Source organism: Cryptomeria japonica, chromosome 1 (assembly GCF_030272615.1).
Source record: "Cryptomeria japonica chromosome 1, Sugi_1.0, whole genome shotgun sequence".
Taxonomy (NCBI): Eukaryota; Viridiplantae; Streptophyta; class Pinopsida; order Cupressales; family Cupressaceae; genus Cryptomeria; species Cryptomeria japonica.
Genome location: NC_081405.1, coordinates 517,453,518 through 517,477,210, shown reverse-complemented (window position 1 = coordinate 517,477,210; position 23,693 = coordinate 517,453,518). Strand labels below are relative to the sequence as shown.

At 36.5% G+C, this 23,693-nt stretch overlaps 1 protein-coding gene across 2 annotated transcripts in view; it reads left to right on the top strand.

The window, feature by feature from the left end:
• Positions 1-23,693, top strand: part of LOC131070319 (proteasome subunit beta type-1) — a 55,810-nt gene that overhangs the window by 16,118 nt on the left and 15,999 nt on the right. For both annotated transcript variants that reach the window (XM_058005831.2, XM_058005830.2), the window contains one exon: positions 10,245-10,326. In XM_058005831.2, coding sequence (XP_057861814.1) covers positions 10,245-10,326 — 82 coding nt within the window. The remainder of the gene's footprint in view (positions 1-10,244; positions 10,327-23,693) is intronic.

Genomic DNA, 23,693 nt, shown 5'->3' with positions numbered 1-23,693 from the left:
AGCTTTAGATATGTTATTTTTAGTTGTTAGAGCATCCCTTAGAGCTCCTGGTTAGCTATTCTATCCTGCCATACTTTTTTGCTATCTGGTCAGCACTCCTAGCACTCTTAGAATGTAGGTCCACTTCTTGAATGTGTGCCACTCATATTTTGTCTGGGTAGTGTGCTGCTCTCGAGAGGCAGTAGCTTGCACTTTATTACAGGATTCTGTTTTACTCGTAAGGAGGCCAGTATGTTAGGTACCATTTTTTAGGGAAAATTTAGTTTGAATATATATTTTTTTTTCGGTTTGAGGGCTGAGGCAAACAGTTCTTTAGAACTGTTGCTCCATTGCCTTGTTATTGGTCTATACACAGTTTATATCATGTTGAATTACCATTCTCAGCCAGTATTGTTTAATGTGAGGATTGTGAAGTGGTTTATGCTGTTTTTTTACACACTTAATTATAGATACATTTGCACATTTTTTTTCTGAGAAAATAGTACATCTACGCAGAATAATAGGAACTGCAATTTTGGAGAAGAGTGCCAACCATGAATTAAATCTGTATCAGATAAAATGAGAAATGTTGAACTCAGAATGAGTTAAAACTTAAAACCCTGGATACCCTTTCAAATTTAAAGTTTCCGGTGGCTGTATAAGAGACGTTTCTAAATATATGAACAATAGAATCATGCCTTAGTCTTAGGATTTCAAAATTGGGTTGGCAGCACAAACTATAACAAAATAGCTCATCATGAGAAAGAACACAAGATTTTTGAGCAAATAGGAAGATGACGAGTTCTATTTTTGTCAAATGCATATCATGCACAATATCAATATGAAATACTTTTCTTTCATACAGAATTGTTCAAGGTACTTTGCAGTTGTTTTTTAGTGGTCTTAGGATGATTTTTATTTACTATCATATTCATCTGTCGGTATAAACTATTTTGCTTCAGAACTCCAATGTTCAAGAGAGGAAATCTTAGCCTTGAGGATAAAAAAATTAAAGTATTGTCCATCTTCCATTCATATCATTTGCCTATGGTTTTAATGAACTGCCTAACCCCACCTCTAAATCAAGACACAGTTTTAGAGATTTTGTTTCGGTCAATTCAAAATATTCTTGATAACTAGGTGACAAGGTTTGTGTTTGCTTTTGAGTTCAGCAAGATAAAATTTGGAAAAAAGTAACAGTATAAAATTGCAAATTTGAAAAATACAAAATATAAAATTTCTTTTTTATTTGAATTATAAATATAACAAAAAAAATTGAATAAATTTAAAAGGATTAAAACTCAATCAAATGTTAGTCCTGCTGTGATCCATTCATCTATAAAATTGAGATACAATGTCCATCTTTACACACAGTGAATGCTCCTGTGCTCAAAGGATACAACTACCTGCTTCATTGTTAGCATATTCTGAAGAAAAAAAGTCTGTTTTAGCAAAACAATTTGTCCGGCCATTTTGCTAAATAGTGTTTCTGCCTTCGCCAAATTTGTCTCACCTGGAACAAGCTTTTGCAGAAACCTTAACCTGGGCCTAAATATAGTGGGCTGCCAAACATTGACCTTTTTAGCATCTTTGCAAAAGCTCCAAGTTAAGGCTGCTCCTTTCTAACATGCGAACAACAAACAGTTTAAAATTGTTGGATGGGAGCAGATAAATGACCTGGGATGTTTGTTGTTTATGTGTTTTGGTGCAAAACAAAGAATGATCTGATACCTTGACCGGAAGTGGGCTCATGACATGTAGTCAAGACTCAAGAGTATAGTCAGTGTCCCTGTGTTGTGGATGGCTGGTTTTCAAATGTTCTGTAGATGTGATGTTGATGCTGCTGCAGTTTGAAGTTTTGTAAAACCCTTGATGCCTAGCCACCCGGTAAACAACAGATGCCTGCTGCAAACTCTAATATTTTCTAGTCATAAACCATATGATCTTGTACTTTAATGGTGATTTCAAATTAATTGGAGGGTTTTTTAATGTTTGTCAGATTTCTATTTCTAGGATAAAATCCAGCAAACTTTGAATTAGCTACATAGTATGAAGTATAATCCAAATAGAAAGGATTACTTCTAATTCAGCTGTTTCCGGATTCAATTTTATAAATTTTTGCATCAATGTTTCGGATGACACTTCGTGATCCATTATCAGGATGAAAAAAGCTAGAGAGCATACAGAGATGACATGATGATCAAGTAGCAGACCAAGGTTGCTAAAAAAGAGGGAGGGAGGAGGCACACCGATCTAGGAGGGAAGCAAGTCAAAAGAACAAACTAAACACAAGAGAAACAATCAAAATAAAGAGAAAATAAATAAAACAACAAATTAAAATAAGAAAATACAAGAGCAAAATTGTTAGTTTTCGTGATCAGATTAACAATAATGAGCAGGAAATAATAATGCAGAGTCACAAGAATCAAAGCACACAAATAGAAAGAGCACACAACACAAAACCTCCCTCTTGGAGGAAAAAGCTAGCAACAACAGATCCTCAGATCTGATTATTCATTATGAATAAAATTGCAGCCTTACAACACTTATCTCAGGCTGAATACATGTGCAGACATCTTCAGCTTCTAATGACCCTTTTGTAATCAGCATAACCGTGCCTTCTTCAGCATGAACAATAGACTTAAGTTCGCATCAATCAGAGCAGAGTCGCATCCATAGATCAGGTATCTTCACACCAAAGGAGAGCAAATATATTTCACACTGTTATTGCAGATCTGATTCGCATATATGATAATTGTATCAAGATGCATTCTATGTAGCTTTTATATATGAGGATTGGTGCCTTATTGGGTCGGCCCAATAAGGCACCTTTTGGCGCTAAAGTCTTTGTACTTTTCCCACGTTATATGTGCAAGATAGGGTCGGCCCTATATCTCACTCCATGATTTATTTAGGTTCAGCCCTATCCTGGGCGCTAAGGTAGATGCTACAATGTCGCACGTTTGACCTTGCTTGGCATGTGGAAGAGAAAGGGCCCAGCCCTATCCTGATTTGTGCACATAGATGGGGCCCAGCCCTATGTGCCCTTCTACATAAATACATTAGATGGAGATAGGGCCCAGCCCTATTTACACGCCTCCTAATGAAGAAGGGCCCAGCCCTATAAGGATTCGGATGATGCCTTAAGGCAATCCGAATCCTTTTATTTTCCTATCCTAGTTACACAAAAAAAACAACAAAAATAACAAAAAAAAACCACAAAATAACAAAGACATCAAGGACAAAAACAGCAAGGATATATATATATGTATATATATATATATACTGATAAGCATTCGATCTCCGAGAAGAGCTTAATTTGTGTTGACGTTTCAACAAAAGGATATTCAACGGTGAAAAATACTAGGAAGTGGCTATCCAGTCTAAAAATGCACCAACGCAAGTGATAGTAAATGAGAATAATTTATACATTCATGCATTTACATTTTTGGGAAACTCAGAAGTAATTGCCCAAAAGTGATATTGAAACCACATGGAAACTGGTACCGATCTTCAATTCTTTCCTCAAAACCTTCACCCTTATGTTACTCCATATACACCAAGGTAGACGTTAATTTATTTGAACAAGTTTTGTGATGCATCAATCATAAACATTAGATTTGTAAATATAGTTTGGTAAATCTCCATGATATTGGTCAAGCTCAAGTAAATCTTATTTCTAGACATATAACAAGGAAGGAGGACAAATATTGGGGAAATGAAAGCGTCGGATTCTCTAAACTTGTAAGTGATGTTTTTGAAATAACATCATTGATGTTAGAGATAAAGCTGGAAAAACTATTTCTATAAAGAAAACAAAACACGCTGAGCCCCTGTGCCACAAACTGAGAAATAGTCATGAATCTTCTATAAGAACTGGTAGAAGTAGGATAATGAAATAATATGTTTCTCCTATATGGTTTTAATATAATTGTGTATTAACAATGGTATGTTTTGATATAAAGTTGAGTTATGATTATTTATAATTGTTGTATTAACAATGGTATATTTTGATATAAAGTCGAGTTATGATTATTTATTCATATTTTTATACATTTTATGATAGTATATGTGTTTATATATTCATTTTTTATAGTTTATAGATATTATATTTTTTAATTTATATTCATATATTCATTTTTTATTTTGATATTCATATAAGGTCAATTTTATGTGTGGGAGATACACTTTCATGATTAGTTGCTATGTTTTGGTATTTTAATACATTAATTATGCATTAAGTCATAAGCAATTTGTATCTAACAATATAAGTACTTAAAGGAGAATAATTAGAGTTTATAGATATTGTTATAGATTGAGAGGACATTTATTTGCACTTATAAATTTTTTCTATTATTTGAAAATGATTTCTAATTCAAAATTTTCAAAACGTTTTTAGATTTGAGTAGATTTATATATGTGAAGCACATCATATGATGTAGGTTGAGAGGGAGGGCAATTTTACTCAGATATTTCTTTGCTTTTAGGTGCTATGTTAATTGGTTTATACATTTCTTCTATTATGTGAAGATAATTTTAATTCAAAAATATAAAATGGGTTTCAAAATGTTTTAGGTTTAACTAGATTTATATATGTGAATCATAAAAATATAAAATGGGTCTCAAAATGTTTAAGATTTGAGTAGATTTATAGATGTAAATCACATCATATAGTTATAGATTGAGAGGAGAATCTTAACTAGATATTTATTTATATATAGGCTTACCAAACATAAGGTTAATTGGTTTATAAATTTCTTCTACTATTTTAATATAATTTTAACTCAAAAATATAAAATAGATTTTAAAAAATATACGATGATTAGGTCAGTGTTGGCATTGTTTGTACTCATGTATCATTAATTATGACAAGGTCAATTTTATGTGTGGGAGATGCACTTTCATGATTAGGAGAAACATATTATTTCATTATTCTACTTATAACAGTTCTTATAGAAGATTCATCACCAACACATATATATATACTGATAAGCATTCATGGGTTTATGAAAGCACTTAGTGCATGAAAAACCTTTGCATCAAAAGCTATTTGTGGAACAGATTAAGTGTCATTTCATATTCCTACAATATCGTCTATAAACCATTGAAATAAAGAGATGGTCTAAGGAAAGAGATTCAGCAATTTGATTTTCTTGAGATCACAAAAATAAGCATTCATAGATGACAGCAAAATTGCTGCCTATGGCTGTATTATGGTGTTGTCAGAAGAATCTGCTTTTAAATTCCAGATGTTATACATGTAAGAAGTAGTTCTGCCAGACCAACAATGAAGCTACATCTTGCAGGAGAGAAGACATCTTGACAATAAAACCTGAGCGGAGTCAATCCAGCATCATTAGGAACGATGGTGTATAGGTTGATCAGGTTGAAGGTAGATAAGATAAGATAAGATAAATTTATTAATGTCCAACAAGTGACCACAAACGGGTCGAAGGGACTGGAGGTTACAAACAAGGAGGGCAGTCGCCAGCAAGGGCACCAAACGGTGCCTGCAAGAGACAAAACAAAAACTAAACAGCCACAACACCGAGGCCAAAGACCAGCCAAGCAAACCCTATGTGGCCGTAGCATAGGAGAAAAACCTCAAGACTGAGGGATAAGCCGCAGGGCTATGCCTCTGAGTGGTCCGAGTCTGACAGGAGGAAGAGGACCGATGTATGGTCCCTCTGCGGGGCTTCACCGATTTGGAGTGACTGGGGGAAGTAACCAACTGCCTTTGGGGGAGTGATCTGGAGAAGAAGGAGGTGATGAGCTGGCAAGATGGAGGACACGGGGGGCTTTGCAGCGAATGCTCTCAGAGTCTAAGAGTCTCCTGTTAGCAGAGAGGAAGGCATCTCTGGTCAATGAACCTAAAGAAAGTGGAGAGAGTCTTAGTCTCTCTAAAAAGGTAGTAGAACCTCCCTTTGATCTCGTAGTAAATAGGACATCGGAAGATAAAGTGCTCCTCCGTTTCGATCTCACCGGTGTCGCAAAGCTGGCAAACACTCTCAATCCTGTCCAACTGGTGATCAGCCTCAACCTGGAGCTGATGGAACCCCACTCTGAAAGAACCAAGGGGGATCCGGAGGGAATGAGACCAATGGCGTGAAATGTAAGAGGGACGGACAATGAGTCCATCTTGCATCACGAGAAAGTGCTCCACATAGAATGCCATCTTGGGGTGAAGACCCCCATGGGGATTGACCGCATAGAGGAGAATATCTGTAGAAAATTGAAGATCATGAACATCCTAGATCAAAGTCAAATAATCCATGAGGTGATTTTTTTGATAAGCAAATTGGGTAGCAGAGTGTGATGCAGCCATTTAAAGGTTGGCTCTACTATAAAACTGCAATATGAGAAGATGGGCCTTGTAGTAAGAGGTTCCTTATGCACCTTAGGAATGAGTTCGAAGACACAAACCCTTGCAACACTAAGAGAAACCTGCACAAGGAACTCAACTAACCAGTGGAGTGGTGTTGCTAGATGTTAGAACATCATTAACAGAAAACTGCTAGTGAGAAAACTAGAAGCACAATGAACTTTAAGCATTTCTTCTTAGACATTGCAATCGGACAAACTATTGGAGCCCTTTAGCAATGTACCAAACCCGAGCTAACACAGTAATGAACTATGCATTGTGCAATATAATGGTGATTTAATAATTATGATAAAAAAACTATATTCCAAAATTCATGGTGTAAACTCTCGTTTCTCTTCATCTCTCTATCACTATGCAATTAAATTGCTTCAAATTATTAGTATAAAAAACAGCAGTTTTTTCTCATTGTTTTTTTGTTTTTGGATCCTTGGCTTTTTGAAGAAATCTTTATCTTTTGGTTTGCTGAGTTATTCCTAAGAGAGATTTTTGCTACCATGATTTAAACTGTGTATGCTGAAGTAGACTTGAAGTTGCATAAATCAATTGTTGAGCTTTTCCATACCATCTTTTCCCTCATTGGATGAATCAGCGCTATCGTCTTTTACTTGGTTAAAGGCATAAGCTTTGGCCATTCTCCCTAAAAGCGAAGAACAAGCTTTGATTTGGAATTTGATCTATAAGTGAACAATCCATGACTGCTTTATTTCATAATACATGCATCGTCTCATCACAGTGTTGATTCTAGTGCTTTACTACTGGAATTTAAATAGAAAAATCTGATTTAGATGTGCATCAATTACCAATACTTCCATGGTGCAGCAAAAAACGGGAAAAGAATCAGAAGGCATATACAGGACAACACATTTTACCAAATATAAACATCGATCTACATGGAGAAAGCTCTCAGAAGGTTGAATAAAATCCACTACAAGAGAAGTCCTTGACTCCTTGCTTTGGAGCTTAGAAATGGCCAGAATTATCAGTACGATGTTTTCACCTTTAATAGCTTGGATCCTTGTTCTTCTGTTCTGCTTATACAAATATCTGATCTTTCCATGTCCGATCTGTTGGGAGCTTCCCAAAGAATCCCTTTCAAGTAAAATTACATACTTTAATGAATTAAGGATGATTGTTTGGAATGCACATGTTTTGAACTTACCAAGCCTGTTCACCTGTAAAATCTTCTGCTAGCAACAATTGGAATTACTGTTGAAAATTAGTCATCACCAACTTATGGACTTGTCAAAAGGGCTGGGATTGCCAAAATCAAATTACCCTGCAAACTTGAAGTTTTTAGACATATCCCTGATAATGTGCACTTATTCAGCTTTGCTTCCTCAAGGTTCCAGTACTGATATCACATTCATCCCATCAATTACACTAGCTTAGATAAGTGGCCGCCAATTGACACAATACATTTGTTATTTTCTAATCCCCATGTCTCAAGAGTGATTGAAAAGTATAGAGTAAGTCAAGGGAACGAGGAGTGGAGAGATTTCCTTTATCATCATGCAATTCAAGATTTTATGAAATTGAGTGACTATTACCATTCCTACAATTAGTTGTGTTTTTGGCTGGCTTTGAGAAATTAAACTTTTATACACTTGTAGCAACCTATAGGCTTCCCTTTGTTAACCTATCTATTTGATTTTGTCTACATTCCGTAGCAACATCATTGTAGGAATTAGACTGCTATTTCCACATTCTGTTTTTGTTGTTTGTAATATAAATTGTAGTTCAAGTACACGAGTAAACACTCTTTGGTGTTTTTAAAGGGATAATACATTTAACACGAAAACTTCATGGGCACTTTATCTACAACATAGTACCTTCTCTTAAGGTTTAATTGCAAAAGCAGGACTTTTCAAGTGGGGCCCTTTATATTTCCTTACACCTTAAAAATGTTCCCTCCGGTTGTTCTAATGTTGTGTATGTGAATGTCACATTCCTATGATTTAACTGGAATTTGGTTGTTAAAATTATGATGATGATGACAGATGTCACCAGTTTTTAGACCAGATTGATTTGTAGAACCTATTAGAATGCATCATATAGCTATGCAATTTAACATGTCTTTGGATGTTGTTTTTCAATTTATCATTTTTGAGCTGTACTTATTATTTCCATTCCTTCATTCAAACATTTTGTGTAACACTTTACAGGTGAAATTCTCATCCTTGTAATTGTTGTCAATATTGCAATTTGTAATAATTCATATTGTTCCTGTGTGCCATGACATGTGGCTAGAATTCCCCACAAATGAAAAGAACTGTAAGATAAAGTTTAAACCATTTATATGCATATGGGTAAAGTAGAATTGAGACTAGAAATTCTTCTTAGTATCAATTCTATATTTGAACATGATGGAAGTGAAGGTACCCAAGTTGTTTTGATTCTTGTAAGCTAGAAGTTCTTGAATATTAGTTGCATTATGAAACTGGATGAGATTGCTTCACATGTATTAAGGGTAGGGCAAATTTGAAAGAAATGGTGTTTGTCTTCAATTTTGCTTGATTTGCAAATTTTACAAATTTGCTCATCCCAAGGTGTTTTTTGATCACTGCAATGACCAGTTTCACCATGTTGGTCATGAGCATTGGTCCTTATTTTAGCAATATTCATTTGTTTTCAAAATGTTGGAGAAGTAGTTTTAATTAGTTAAACGAGGATTGATAAAATTCTTCTTAATACTTTAGCTTCCTCTTATTAACTAGTCCATTGTTGTTTAATTTTTTTCTTTGAATTTCGTATGGATATAGAATTTGATTTTATCAACATGGTTTGATTTAATTGTTATCTTCAATAGTCCAATATCTAGGCTAAGGTTCAGTTTCAAAAGCTCACCAGTGTTTAGTCTATTGTGGCTATTAGGCATGTTAGAGGGCATCTGGTGCCACCTAAGTTGAGCACCTTGTTTTTATTTTCTAGGTGTCGATTATAGTTTCAGATTCCACCAATGTACAAAACACTTTGACCAAAAGAATATATTATGAAGTAATGTATCTTAAATATACCCAAATTTGTTCCAAGGGCCATGAGAGATGCTGCAGGATACAACTTAACTATATAGAATATCTGGAAATGATTAAAAGGTTGAAGAGAACTTTTTGAAATCCCAGTTCCATAGCTCAGGATTTCTTCGTGTGTTTGCAAGACATGGTAAGCTTTACGGCTATAAATGATTGGCTAAAGTACATGGTCACTCCAGTTCAAATGGCTTTTGAGATTCTACATTTTATTTCAAGTTGTAAGTTTTAAGATGCTCTGAGATTTTCTCAATTTTATTTCAAGTCTCATCAGAGATGCTGCTTTGTCAACCTTCAACACCATATGGGGTAAGGAATGACCAAAGTGTTGAAAAGAGACATTTCTCATCCTATTCCCATACCTTAACATTTGTTCTTGCATTTTCAATACGGTAATAAGCTTTCCAGCTAGAAATGATTCTCTTATCCACACTACCATCCTATTCCCATAGCTTAGCATTTATACATGCATTTTCAAGACCATAATAAGCCTTCCAGCTAGAAATGATTCTCTTATCCACACTATCATTCCAATGTGAATAGCAGTTGAAGTCAATGCCGAGCTATTTGTAAGGCTAAATCTCTTCAAGCATATTGTTGTCATACAAAACTGGAGTTATTTAACAGAACCAAGTAAAATATATTTCTGCCTTCCATAATCTATTTAGCCAAAATACAGTAAAAGTGAATATAAGCCTCAAACTATATTTATTTGGTGGGTGCCGATAATAAGCTAATTTTATGTATGAATTGTTATACAAATTAAATGAATTCTCTGATATGTTACTAAGTGCCTTTGGTGTGCTTTATGGTGATTAAAATCCTTAAAATAATGTTTATCACATCCCTTATTACAGTGCAGATAAATGTGTACTTGCATCTTCAGGATTCCAAGCTGATATAAAGGCATTGCAAAAAAACTTATCTGCTAGACATCTGGTGAGTAGCTTGTTAAATTAAGAGTGTCAATTTGCTTAGTTCTTTTTGTCTATTTTAAGTGTCACCTAAAAATTTATTTGTTAGATGGCCTAAAGCAGTAGACAATTGAAGTGAGCCTTTTTGAATGTTTCCTTTTTGAAACCATTCCGACAATTATAATAAATGCAACTGAAAGGGGTGAGAAAAATTTCATTCCAATGTTTTGGAAGTAGTGATCCATTCAAATTAATGCCCTAAGAAGTTGAAAAAATGTTTCATTTATTTTATCAATGCTAAGCTATAAGTTTGTTGTAATTGCAATAAATAACTAAAGTACTAAATTTTTTTAGGGTGCTCTCAAAATAAAAAGCCAGCTGCATTAAAACTTTATTCTTACTAGAATTTTCGGTCATTTGCAAAAATTGTTATGGTTCAAAACTTTTGTCAGCTTTATTCTCTTTACTGATGCAATGCACATTACAAGAGCTTTCCAACAATATACAACAAAATGATGTTTAATGTGAAATGCTTTATTGATGTAACATTAGTTAACATTAGTTGCTAGAGGATTACATCACCAGGATTTTTTTAAAGACCCTTTTAAGTATTAAACCACACACAATATGACCATGTTTTGTTAAAATAAAAGAAAGTGAAATCATAATAGCTGATTTTATACTTGTTGCTGAACTTGAGTCTGTTGGCCGAACTAAATTTGATTATCTGTATCGAAACAGAATTAGTCCAGCTGAATCAAACGTGGAAATAAGTATAACTATACCAACCTATTAGAATAATATCTTGCTATTTTAGTTTAATGGTCATTATTGTGTGATATTGTTAATAGGAGTTTCTAACTTATTTCTGTTATCGGTTGTTTCTTAAATAGAAACATCGATCCTTTGTATCTCTATTTAATTATCTCTCGATTATTCTTTATTCATTCATTATTTTACCAAATTACCTGTGTAATATGGTATCAGAGCATAGAAGATTTTTTTCAAAAATTTTTGTTATCTTAATTTTATAATTAGTGAATTTTTTTCGAAATTGTTCTAGTTTTTTTTTTTTTTTTTTAGTTTTCAAAAACCCGTCTAGGGTTTTCCGTCATTTGCAGTCTATGTTCGTGTGGAAATCGTGACCTCTGATTTTCGTGACTTGCTTTTCGTGGGTTGAAGTTTCTGCTTGCGATTTTTGTTTGGTAACCTGTTTCTTCTTACGATCTTTTCCAACATGCAATTTCATTTTTTTCGTGTCCGTAATTCTGCCTGTGCTATGTCTTTTGCCCTGCGAAATTGCGCCGCCTATACTTCTTTAATGGCTTGCACGCGTCCGTTGTAATTTTTTCCGGCGGCTTTGCAACGATCATGAGTGTCTTTCAGCTTGCATTTGGACGTGATTTTCCTACGCTTGACGACAAGATCTCTGCGTTCTTTTTTGGCGGGCATTTTTCTCTTCTGCGTGATTTCGTCTTCATCTCTTTTGCACAACTTTGCCCGCATCGAAGGAGTTCTCGTGTTTTTCTCTTATTTTTTTTGCGATTTTCAGAACACGATTCGTCTGCTTAATTTCGTTAGCATCTGTCCACTAGGGTTTCGTGCATTTCGAGCTCCTGTTTCAGCCGTCTAAAGTTTTTTTGCGAACCCTCTGTATTTTTTGCGGCTAGGGTTTTTCATAAAACCGTTCTTAGAACTCTATTATTTGGGTTTTTGTAGGTTTTTCGAAAACTCTTTTGGGTTGTTTGCAGATTTTTTTGGATCATCCGAAATCCATACATTGGGATCCGTGCTCGAAAACTTCATCTTTTCGCCTTGAAATCTGTTTCTGATTTTTGCCTCCGTTTTGGTCATGACGCGTTGTATTTACGTGATTCACGCGTTGACATATTCTTGCCTCGGTATTCGTGCCATCATTCGGTTAATCAGCTTTGACCTCAGTTTTTCTTGATGGCATCTTTGACAAATATTTTACTTGAGGGAAGTCAGAAGTTCAATGGCAGAAACTACAACACCTGGAAATAGTGGATGCTCATGATTTTCAAGTTTCACGTCATAGACCAGCCCGTCCTCGGAAAAGGAAGCACGTACCTTTGCAGCAGCTCCTAACCAGACAAAGTTTGATGAGTAGAACCGTGAAGCTGTCATGTTCTTCAAGTTGTCAGTGACTGATGATCAACTCCCTCATATTCCATCCGACAAAAGATCTGTCGAGATATTGGAGCACCTAAAGATGCTGCATGAGACGTCTGATAAGAGTAGAGTGTTCTTACTGAAGAACATGCTCTTCTCTATTGTCATGGATGAGAGGAAATCTCTTCAGGATCACCTTAATCAGATTAAGGATATCCGTGACCAGTTAGAAGCAATCAGGCGAAAGATGGAGGTAGAAGACATGGTGGTCATCACCTTGGAGTGTCTTTCGAAGGCTTATTGAGCATTTTGTCTAGACTCTCAACATCACCTCCACTAGTGTTGATTTGAAGTTTCTCGATCTATGCACCAAACTTTTGCAGCAGGATTGGTGGAAGTAGCAGTTCGACAACAGTATCGGCTCATCCTCCACAAAGCAAGCATTCGCATTCAAATCCTTTCATAAAGATAAAGGCAAATTTCTGTCTTCTTAGTCTTCTTAGCAGCAACCCTCTACTCCGTCATCAGAAGGCTCAAAGAAGAAAAGTGTTCAATGCAACTATTGTCATAAGTTTGGTCATATGAAACTTGAGTGCCGTAAACGCTTAGCTGCACAGGCCAAGCAAAGTGGTTCTCAGTCGAAAGCAAATGTAGTAGAGGACATTGAGTAGAGCGAGTCTGCCTTTTACGCCTTCATGTCTAAAAGACCTGCAGACCATGTCAAATCCTCTGCCTGGTATATTGATTTAGGTGCCTCTCGCCACTTCACTCATTGTCGAGATGGGTTCATTGATTTTTAGCCTTACTTAGGTTCAGTTGTTTTTGGAGGAAGGGAAGAGTACATTGTTGCCGGAAAGGGCAATGTGCAAATTCAGTCTGGAGGAAGGAAATTGATTTTCCTCGATGTGTACTATGTTCTAGGAGTGGAACTCAACCTTCTCTCTGTCAGTCAAATTCTGAGACATTCTCCTTGGCTCGACGTGCCATTCAATTCACATCAATGCTGCATCATTGATCGGGAGACTTAGTCTACAATTGCCGTAGGTCTTGAGGATCGTGGTCTTTTCAGACTAATTGACTCAGGTGATTCTCAAGAGCTTGCTATGTCAGCCAAGCGCTCCTTTGTTAGTACACTCTGGCATCAACGTTATGGGCACTTAAATGTGCACTATATTTCTCAGCTTGTTCGCGAAGATCTTGTTATCGGATTGCTAGAGATCCAGACCCAGAACCTCGGAGTTTGTGGAGCATGTCAGGTTGGTAAGCAGTATTGGACTCCGTTTTCAGATGGCGACTCTTGGAGAGCCTCTAAGGTACTGCAACTGGTCCATGTTGATATCTGTGGACCTATGGCTACTCCTTCTGTAACTGGGTCCAGGTATTTTCTACTTTTTGTTGGTGATTTTAGTAGAAAAATGTGGGTGCATTTCCTTCATCAGATTTTTGAGGTGTTTGTTGTTTTTTAAAAGTTTAAAGCATTAGTAGAAAGAGAGTGGTGTAATCATATTGTAACTCTTCGGTCTGGTAATGGGGGAGAATTTTGTTCTTTTGCTTTCTCTTTATTTTCCGTGAACAACATGGCATCAAGCACCAACTCACTACACCCTACACCCCTCAACAAAATGGTGTTGTTGAGTGGAGAAATTGCTTGATTACCGAAATGGCCTGGTTTATGCTCGAACACAATAGTGTTCCAAAGAAGTTTTGGGCTGAAGCAATTAACACTGCCGTCTATCTTTTGAATCATTTTCCTACCGTGGCTGTGAAGAAGAGGACTCCGGAAGAGGCTTGGTCAGGCCGCAAGCCCAAAATCAATCATCTCAAAGTTTTTGGCTCCACTGCTTTTGTTTGGATCCTTGATGCAAAACGCACCAAGTTGGATGCCAAGAGCCAAAAACTCATGCTTACCGGCTACAGTGATAATCACAAAGCCTATCAACTGATTGACATCAAGACAAGTTGTCTCATCTTCAGTTGTGATGTGGTTTTTGATGAGGCACAAGGGCCATTTCAGCTCTCTCCTTTAGTTGTGGATTCAAAGGATCAGCCTTTCAAGGCTCACGATTTGGGTGTCCGTCTTCCTATTAGGTCCACTTGATGGGAGGGCTCCAGTTGTTCCAGTTCCTGCACCTACACCAGTTCCTTCTCCTGCAGGGTCCCCTAGACACGTAGTTGCTCCACCTGATTTTCCTCAAGATTCATCTGATCTTCTATTTGATGAACCTAATTCTGTTGCACCTCCTGCATGTGACGTTGGCACTTCCACTCTCCAGCCTAAATGGTGGGCTAAGACTCTTGCTGATCTTCATGATGATGAGCTCATTGAGGGTAGAACTGCTTGGAAGAAGAGCAAGCAGCCTGATTATGTCAATTTTGCTCTCATGGCCAACATTCGTAGTGTCTATGAACCTCAAACATACATAGAGGCAAAAAGGGATACCTGAGTGGGAACAAGCTATGGCAATTGAGCACCATAGCTTGTTGAAAAATAACACTTGGGTTCTGTCCAATCTTCCTCCAGGGAAGAAACCCATTGTATGCAAATGGGTCTATAAAGTTAAGTACAAGGCTGATGGTACTTTGGATAAGTACAAGGTTCGTCTCGTTGCCAAAGGCTTCTCTCAGCGTGAAGGAATTAATTATGAGGAGACTTTTGCTCCAACAACAAAGATGAGCACCATCAGATTAATCCTAGCCATGGCAGCTCAGTGTGGTTGGAAGGTCCATCAAATGGACGTTAAGAGTGCCTTCCTAAATGGTGAGCTTCAGGAAGAAGTCTACATGACGCAACCTCTTGGATTCAAGTTTGCCGGAAAAGAAAACCAGGTATTGAAACTGGTGAAAGCACTATATTGCCTGAAACAGGCTCCTCGGGCATTGTACATGAAGATTGATAAGTACCTCACATATCAAGGTTTCCAGAGGAGTCTTTCTGACTGAAATTTGTATGTCAAGATTACTGGCAGTGATATCATCCTTCTGGTTATCTATGTGGATGATTTGATCATCATTGGCAGCTCGGCATCTTTGATTCAGGGAATCAAGCAGAATTTATGCAAGTCTTTTGACATGACCGACCTTGGGCTTCTGCACTATTGCCTAGGTGTTAAGGTTTGGCAGCAGTCTCATGGCATCTTCATTTTCAATTCAAATATGCTAGGGCTTTGCTCGACAAGTTCCGATTGTAGGACTACACCTATGGAGAAAGGCTTGAAGTTGTTAGCCAAATTTGGTTCTCTAGTTGAGAATGAATCCGATTCGAGGTAACTAGTGGGTAGTTTAATATATCTCACCGCCACTAGACCCGATCTGAGCTATGCAATGAGTTACATATACCGCTTCATGACAGCTCCTACATCATATCATTGGGCTATAGCGAGGCGGATCCCACGCTATGTCAAGGGCATTTTAGACTTTGGTATTCTTTATGGACGAACCAAAGATCCTAGACTCATCGGTTATACAGATTCGGATTGGGTAGGCTTTGTAGATGACAGAAAGTCCACATCCGAGTATGTCTTCAGTTTAGGCACCAGTGCTATCACTTGGACCAGTAAGAAGTAGGAGGCCGTAGCTCTTTCCTCGACTGAAGCTGAACATCGAGGAACAGTCAAAGCAGCGTGTAAGGTAGTTTGTCTTTGAAGGATGCTTTCTGACATTCATGTCTCAAGCAGGTCCTTCATCCCTCTTCTGCGACAATCAAGGGGTGCTCAAACTCACCAAAAATCCATTCTTCCATGAGCGAACGAAGCATGTTGAGCTTCATAGTCATTTCATCCGCAAGCTGGTTGAAGATGGATCCGTGGATTTGCAGTATGTTCCTACTGAGGACCAGACTGCAGATATCCTCATCAAGTCCCTACAACTGGATAAGTTTGTTAAGTTTAGGGGGCTACTTGTTGTAGTAGACAGATTGACCATTAAGGGAGGGTATTAGAATAATATCTTGCTATTTTAGTTTAATGGTCAATATTGTGTGATATTGTTAATATTAGGAGTTTCTAACTTATTTCTGCTATTGTTTGTTTCTTAAATAGAAACAACGATCTTTTGTATCTCTATTTAATGATCTCTCAATCATTCTTTATTCATTCATTATTTTACCAAATTACCTGTGTAATACAACCGTTATGCATTCTTCACAAGTTCTTGTGCTATCTATCTGATTTAAAAAAAATGGAAATTCTGATCCAATATGGATTTCATGCATCTTCTACAAATTTTCAGTTTGTTCGAAATGCAATGGAAATTTCTAGTAAAGGTGTTTTTGTATTCTTTATATATATATTTTTCATTTTATTTGTTTTTCTGGAGATTGCTTACCCATCAGAGATGAAATTCAGGGCTCATGCATTGAAGTTTGAAGAACATTAACATTGCTGACACAAACTAAGACAGTCATTGGTGGATCTTAACGAAGATTTGCTATTTAGTAACTGTACAGTATTTGTGATGCATCCATTTTTTATAATGAAAAACAAATGCTTGAACCTTAGATGCGTGGCCTAGGATGACAGATGACTTTGTTGTAGCAATGCCCACTTGGAAAGAAATAGGAGAGACTCCTGATGACCCAGCCATGAATTTTCTTCTCAACCATTATGGGCCTGTTTATTTAAGGATGGGAGTGAGTATGACAAGCTGTAAAAGGTTTTGTGGTCTCTAGATGTATTTGATCTCTCATAGGAAAATAGAGCGGGTTCACATTTCTCTTCGGAAGAAACACCGGGCACCCCTTGAGAATAGTAGGGGAATGGTCCACTCTAACTATTCTAGGGGTAACAGTTATGGGCGGGGAGATGGCCTATCGCATTCCGGCAGGGGAGCGTTTTCTGCAGTGCTTGGGCAGGGATGCACTTCATACTATGACATGTCTTGTTTCCACATGTATGAATTTACAAGATAGGCTGTTTGAAACAACTGTATCCCTTCCTCACCATCATACAAACTCGATGAAGATTTTAAGTGGCAAGTCACTTGTTATAGCCATAGGGTATGCAAAATTAGTATGAACATCTCTCTCATTTATTTTTGACTTTATGATATTCAATGCTAGAAAAATGCTGAAACTGTCATATTGGTTGAACCTTAATAATAAGCCTACTTATGTAGGAAGTTTGTTTAATCTTTAAGTTATTGGTCTTGGTACTGGTTTGGGTTTGGGTTTGCAGGTTCGTTTAAATTTTTTGGGGATTGGGTTTGTCCATACAAAAACATTTAAAAATGTGAAAAAATAACATATTTGCAGTAGTAATTAAGTTCAGAATACCACATGGCATCATACAATGAACTAACCACCATAAAAGTAAAAAATATTACAATGTTAGTCAATCAAACTTGAATGTTGTGATATATATTATAATTAAAAAACAATAATGTGAAGTGTCAACAATCAGCCATCACCGATCAATCATAAACATCATATGGGTCTTCAAAAATATCGTGATCACTATCTATTTGTAATGCTCCCTTTTCTGATCTATTTTAACCTTCTTGGAAACTTCAACTTTCTTCGAGAGTGTCAGCTTTATTGGTAAGGTGTTTTGACAGTGACAGTTCCTAGAGCCAAGATAAGTACAATGGTACTTTCCGTGTGTAGATGCGACATTTTGGGAGCTGCCCAATTTTCTTGGAGAAGTTCATTATCTTGGGAGAGTGCCAATTTTCATACAGATTGTTATTCTATGCTTTTTAAGGTATTGGCGGTAGAATAATTATTTGTTAAATAGTTAAATATTAAAGTTGTTGAAAAAGTAAAATTAAATAACTTATATTTAATTATGTAAAACAGTGGTTTAAGTGTGTAGATAAAGTGTCGTAAGGCTCAAGGTGCTAAAAAGTGGTCAAAAGGATACTTTTATTATGTTAATAAAAAATACCAATGGAAATAACTTTTTTGAAAAAGCAATGAAAAGTTAAAAATGAATGTTGAAACTTAGTAGCTTCGGTAAGATAAATGATTGAATGAGAGACTTCATTTATCTCTCATTCAATCATATACCTTATCGATATAACTAAAATCTAAATGTAGACCTCATGATTAAATAAATGAGCTTGTTATAATCATCTTATATGCATAATCGATCATACTATAATTGTAATAAGATCAGACCAGAATTATGATAACTATCATAGATATCATATGATAGCATCGATATGATGCTATCATATGATAACTATAACAGTTATCATCTTAATCTCAATTTATATCGATCGATGATTATCTTATTTATCGGATGATTATATTCCTGACGTGACCCGATTACTAATCGGTCAAACATACTAACTAATGTGCCCTAATAGCAATCGGTTTAATATATTAAATGTGACGTGACTGATAGTTATCGGTACATCGCTTAAGTGAAGCGGTGCATATGCACCGATCAAGACATGTCTTGATTGGGCATGTCAAAAGACATGACCGGTCAAGGCATGCCTTGATCGGTGGGCATTGCCTATATGTACATGTCAGTGAAAAGCTGTAGAAGCATAGAAAATAATAATGTTATCTTCAGCAATCTGTGACATAAGAAATAACAGAAAATATCAGTAAAACAATAATAAGATTATATAACTTCAGACTTGAACATAAATTTGAATATCATTTACAATGCATCATTGAAAAAGCAACAAAACAACAAAAAATGTTTTTAAAAACAAACAACAAAAAAACAAAAAGCACTGTCATGAAAAAAATAATAAAAAAGCAAAAAGTCTTTTTCCAAAAATAGCTCTGAAAAGGTGTAATGTCCCCTATTTGTGAAAGCCCTAATTTTGCCCTAATCACAATTTTTGAGTAAAATGAGTGTAGGGTTAGAGATATCTTTTACCTGATCGAGACCCTACTAGAAACCATTTATAACCATAATCCATAAAACAGATCTCTTAGTTAGGAATCATCAAAACATATATTAGAAATATAAATTTAATCACAAGATATCTTAAATCTATTTGAGAAAGCTCAACGATAGGAGAGCTAGGATAAGGTGACTTGTTAGGGTGCCCTAGAGATCCTCTACCCTAGGCCCAAGAGCGCTATACCATCCCTCTTGGCCCCATGTGGGCTGTGCCATCCATATGGGGTGGTGTACCTAGTGAGGTGTCCTACAACCGTTCTGCATCATCTTTCCATCCATCTCCCACTTCCTATGATTGGACTTCTTAGTGATTAATCCACCACGATAGAGGGCTGAGGTGTATTCACAATAGGGTGTCCCGGGAGTCCATCCCTTCTAAACCCAAAGGCAGTACCCTTTGTACCCCTTTGGCCTCATGGGACTCCCTGGTCTACTACCATGAGGTGGTGTACCTAGAAGAGGGCCCCATCACTGTTTTCCCTCCTTGTAATCCCTCATTACCCCTACCATGGCTGATTATAATAATTAAGCAAAATATATATTGAGAATCCTATATGATGTCATGTATCCTATAAATCTATATATTAAACAGTCATAAGCAACAACATAATATTAATCAGCAATGAACATATAGAAATAATATACATTATGCTATATTAAGCAGTCATAAACAACACATCATTAAATCTGCACGTATTCATTAAACCATGCACAGGGAACTCGTACCAAAAACCACAATATGTGTTTGAATCTGCTGTATACTCAATTAATTATTAATGCTCAAATCTGATCCCCTTTGATCCTTTCCTTGGATGCTGGAGAGTCGTGCACTTTCCCATGGTCATGCCCATTGTGAAGAGACACCTTGTGTTTGATCTCTGCCTTTCCTCCCTTTACCAAGAGAAGAATGATCGTTTCTCAAGGCTTATTCTGTTAACCTACCTGACTACAAGAGGTAGACGATCTAAGCACATGGTTTTATCTTATGAAATTGTGAAGTCTTATCTTGTAAGACAATTTCTTCCCTGGTAATTGAATATCAGATCATGGGCATGGCAAAAGGTTATAAAGGAGGTTAGGTCTTCATAAAGAAGGATTACTGCTTATTCGTTTCATTTGCTTTGTTGAAAGAACATGAGTTCTCCCTATTGACAGAAACCCTTTGGTTATTCTAGTTTCAAGGACAATAACCCTCCTAGCTAGCTAAGTGATTTAGTCCAGAAATCACTATTGTCTTGAATGTTGAGTTTTTCCAATTTGTTGGTAATGGAGTTTTTCAATGTGTTTTGAGAGATTTTGGTATGCAAGTTTATTGATGTTTATTGTCCCAGTTTTGGCTTGAATTTAGGAGTGATTTTTGGAGCTTTGAGAGGGCTGCACTTTTATATTTCGTGCTATGCTCTTTGCTGTAGCAAAAATCAGAGTCATTTTGGAGAGATTTATTTTTGTATATTGGGCTGTACAGCAATATTGTTGCTATCCTACAATTAAGTGTGGTTATTAAGTATGGTGGATCGAAGGCATATTTTTAGATCCAAATAGTTTGATATGATAGTTTAAATAATGTTTAGTTAGTTTGGATGGTAGTACTGCTAGAGAGTTGTGCATTTCATGTTCAAGATATTGTAAGACCGGATGGTATACCGTTGGTTAATGCTTTAATCATTGAAGGTCTTGGTCGGTTCACCACTAGACCCCTCTACAATTCAAGCCTGTTTTGGAATTGATCGGATTCCCATGTAATCAACCATTTAGCTGGACTGTATTCGGTTGTAATTTGTCAATGGATTTGCATTCTCAGTGCATGCTTGTTCTCCAAAGAGGTGTTTGTTTTGGTTGGCTCTCCTGCTTGTATGCTTTGGTCATGTTGTTGTCTTTACATTTCAGCAATGCATTCAGTTCACACTGGGAGTGTGGTGATCAGAAAGTGCACGGACTTGTATTTGCATTTTCTCTATTGAAAAATAGAAAATATTGGTATGGGGTTATTACATGGTATTTGATCATATAGGTATATCACAAGAACTGCAAACAATGCCACTAGCATTGACACTCTCATGCCCACTAGTTGGCTCGCCTTCAACATCAAGTGCAACAAGGTGGGAAGTGTAAGCATCCGAGTCCATGTTTTGGCTTAATATCCCACTTCCTTGTGCCCCCTTCTTTGTAGCCACTTCATTTGTGTGAAAGGGACACAATCTAGAATGCACATACACTAAGTTTTCTTCCCTTTTTGAGTGCATTTCATTGCGTTTCACTAAGTGGGTGGAGTATGTCCTCCAATTCTTTTTAGATGTAGATGAACATGTAATCTATTAAAACTAAAATAGAGAGTTGAGAGTTACAAAATTAAAAAACTTAGGTAAAAAATGAAACTTAAAAAGATAAAAAGATTTTTTGTATAAAACGTGATTGATTGTAGGAGGTTGTAGGTGTGTATTAGAATATTTATTTATTATTTAATTAGTATTTTAATGGTCATTAGAGTATTTTTTGCTTTATTTACTTTTCTTTTTTTGGCTTCTCTTTTTAGAAGAAGTTGTTTCTTTTTTGAAACATCACCGTTTGTAATCGCCTATTTAAACGGCTCTACAATTGAATAAAGTTATCTGATTATTTGAGCAATAATTTTTCATGGTATCAGAGCAGGTCGATGGGCTTCTTTAGGATTTGGTAAATTTTTTAAATAAAAATTCATTAGCCTCCACCTGGATATTATTTCCAGAATTTTTTTAATCAATATTTTAATGAAAAAATTGTTGGAGTTTTTCGGTTAAATTTTTGAGATTTGATTTCGGCGAGCTAGGGTTTTTGGAAAATTTGGGCATCGTTTTCTGATTTTTTTTTTTTGTAGGCAATTCGAGGGTTTGGAAAAATTTTTGGGCAACTTTTTTTGATCAAATCGAGAGCTAGGGCTTTCATGGTTTTCTTTTGCCATCGATTTTATTGGAGCAGCAACTTTTCATAGCACTGCGCACATTTGTCTATGTTCAACTGACGTCGGAATTCTCTAAGGCACCTATGAGTAGGGTTTTCGACCCTATTTTCTGCTCTTTCAAGGCGCTATAAAGAATTTCGCGACCACATAAATATTTTTTCGGGACGTTTATGTAAGATGCGATTTTTCCAGCACAATTTCCGTCTATGTTTTGGTGGGTTTTTACGCGCAACTTGCAAACTTTGTTGGGGCGCTGTCTTTTTTTTCGCGATTTCTGAAAAATCACGTCGTATTTTTGGAGCAATTTTTATTTGTTTCAAAACTTGCGTGATTTTTTTGCGATTTTCAATATTGTCGACAGCAGGGTTTTTGTTGTTTTCGTGGTGGGATTTTCTTTGCATTAGTTTTGCGAACTTTCAACCTATTTTTTTGGATTTCAGGCTTGTGTGCTCCGACCTAGGGTTTCTTTACTGAAAAATTTGTTTGGTTTTTTGCAAACTTTTATGGGTTTTGTGAATTTTTTTTTTTGGGTTCACATAAAAATTTTCTGGGTCTTTCAGATTTCACGCCTTGAGTTTTGTGCCAACATTTTTGAACCTTGGGAACTGTGGTAGTCTCATTTGCTGATTATTTTTATGCGGTCTAGGGTTTGTAGAAAAAAATCCTAGGTCTTCAGCAAATTTTGGCATTTGCATTGGGATTCGTGCCTCGAATTTTGTGTCAGTTTCTAGAATGGCGTCTTTGACCAACATCATGTTGGAGAGCAGTCAAAAGTTCAACAACTAGAACTATAATGCCTGGAAGCAGAGGATACTCTCAATTTTTGAGTATCGTTGCCTTGATTAGATTGTTTTGGGCAAGGCATCTCGTCCTACAACAGTAGGTGACGACCAAGACAAACATGATGCAAAAAATCGAGAGGCTGTCATGCTTATCAAGTTATCTGTCATAGATGATCAACTCCCTCAAGTGCCTTCAGGTAAAACAACTAAAGAGATCTGGGATCTCTTGAAGGATCTTCATGAAACATCCGACAAGAGCTGAGCTTTCTTTTTGAAGAATATGCTGTTTTCTATCATGATGGATGAAAAGATATCTATCCAGGCACATCTTACGAAGATCAAGAAGATTCGTGACCAGTTGGAAGCTATTGGCCGAACCATGGAAAAAGAGGATATGGTAGTGGTCACGCTGAAAAGCCTACCCTGCTCTTATGAGCATTTCATTGACACACTCAATATCTCTTCTACTAGTGTTGATCTGAAGTTTCCCGATCTTTGCACCAAGCTTCTACAACAAGATAGATGGAACCAGCAGTTTGGTAGTAACAGTGTCAGTGCAGAACAAGCATTTACTGCCAAGGACAAGGGCAAAGGCGAGTACACTTGGCAGAAAGGGCAACGCAACTCTGAGGAGGGGTTCATGTAGAGATTCACATGTTACTATTGTAGTGTGTTAAGGAAT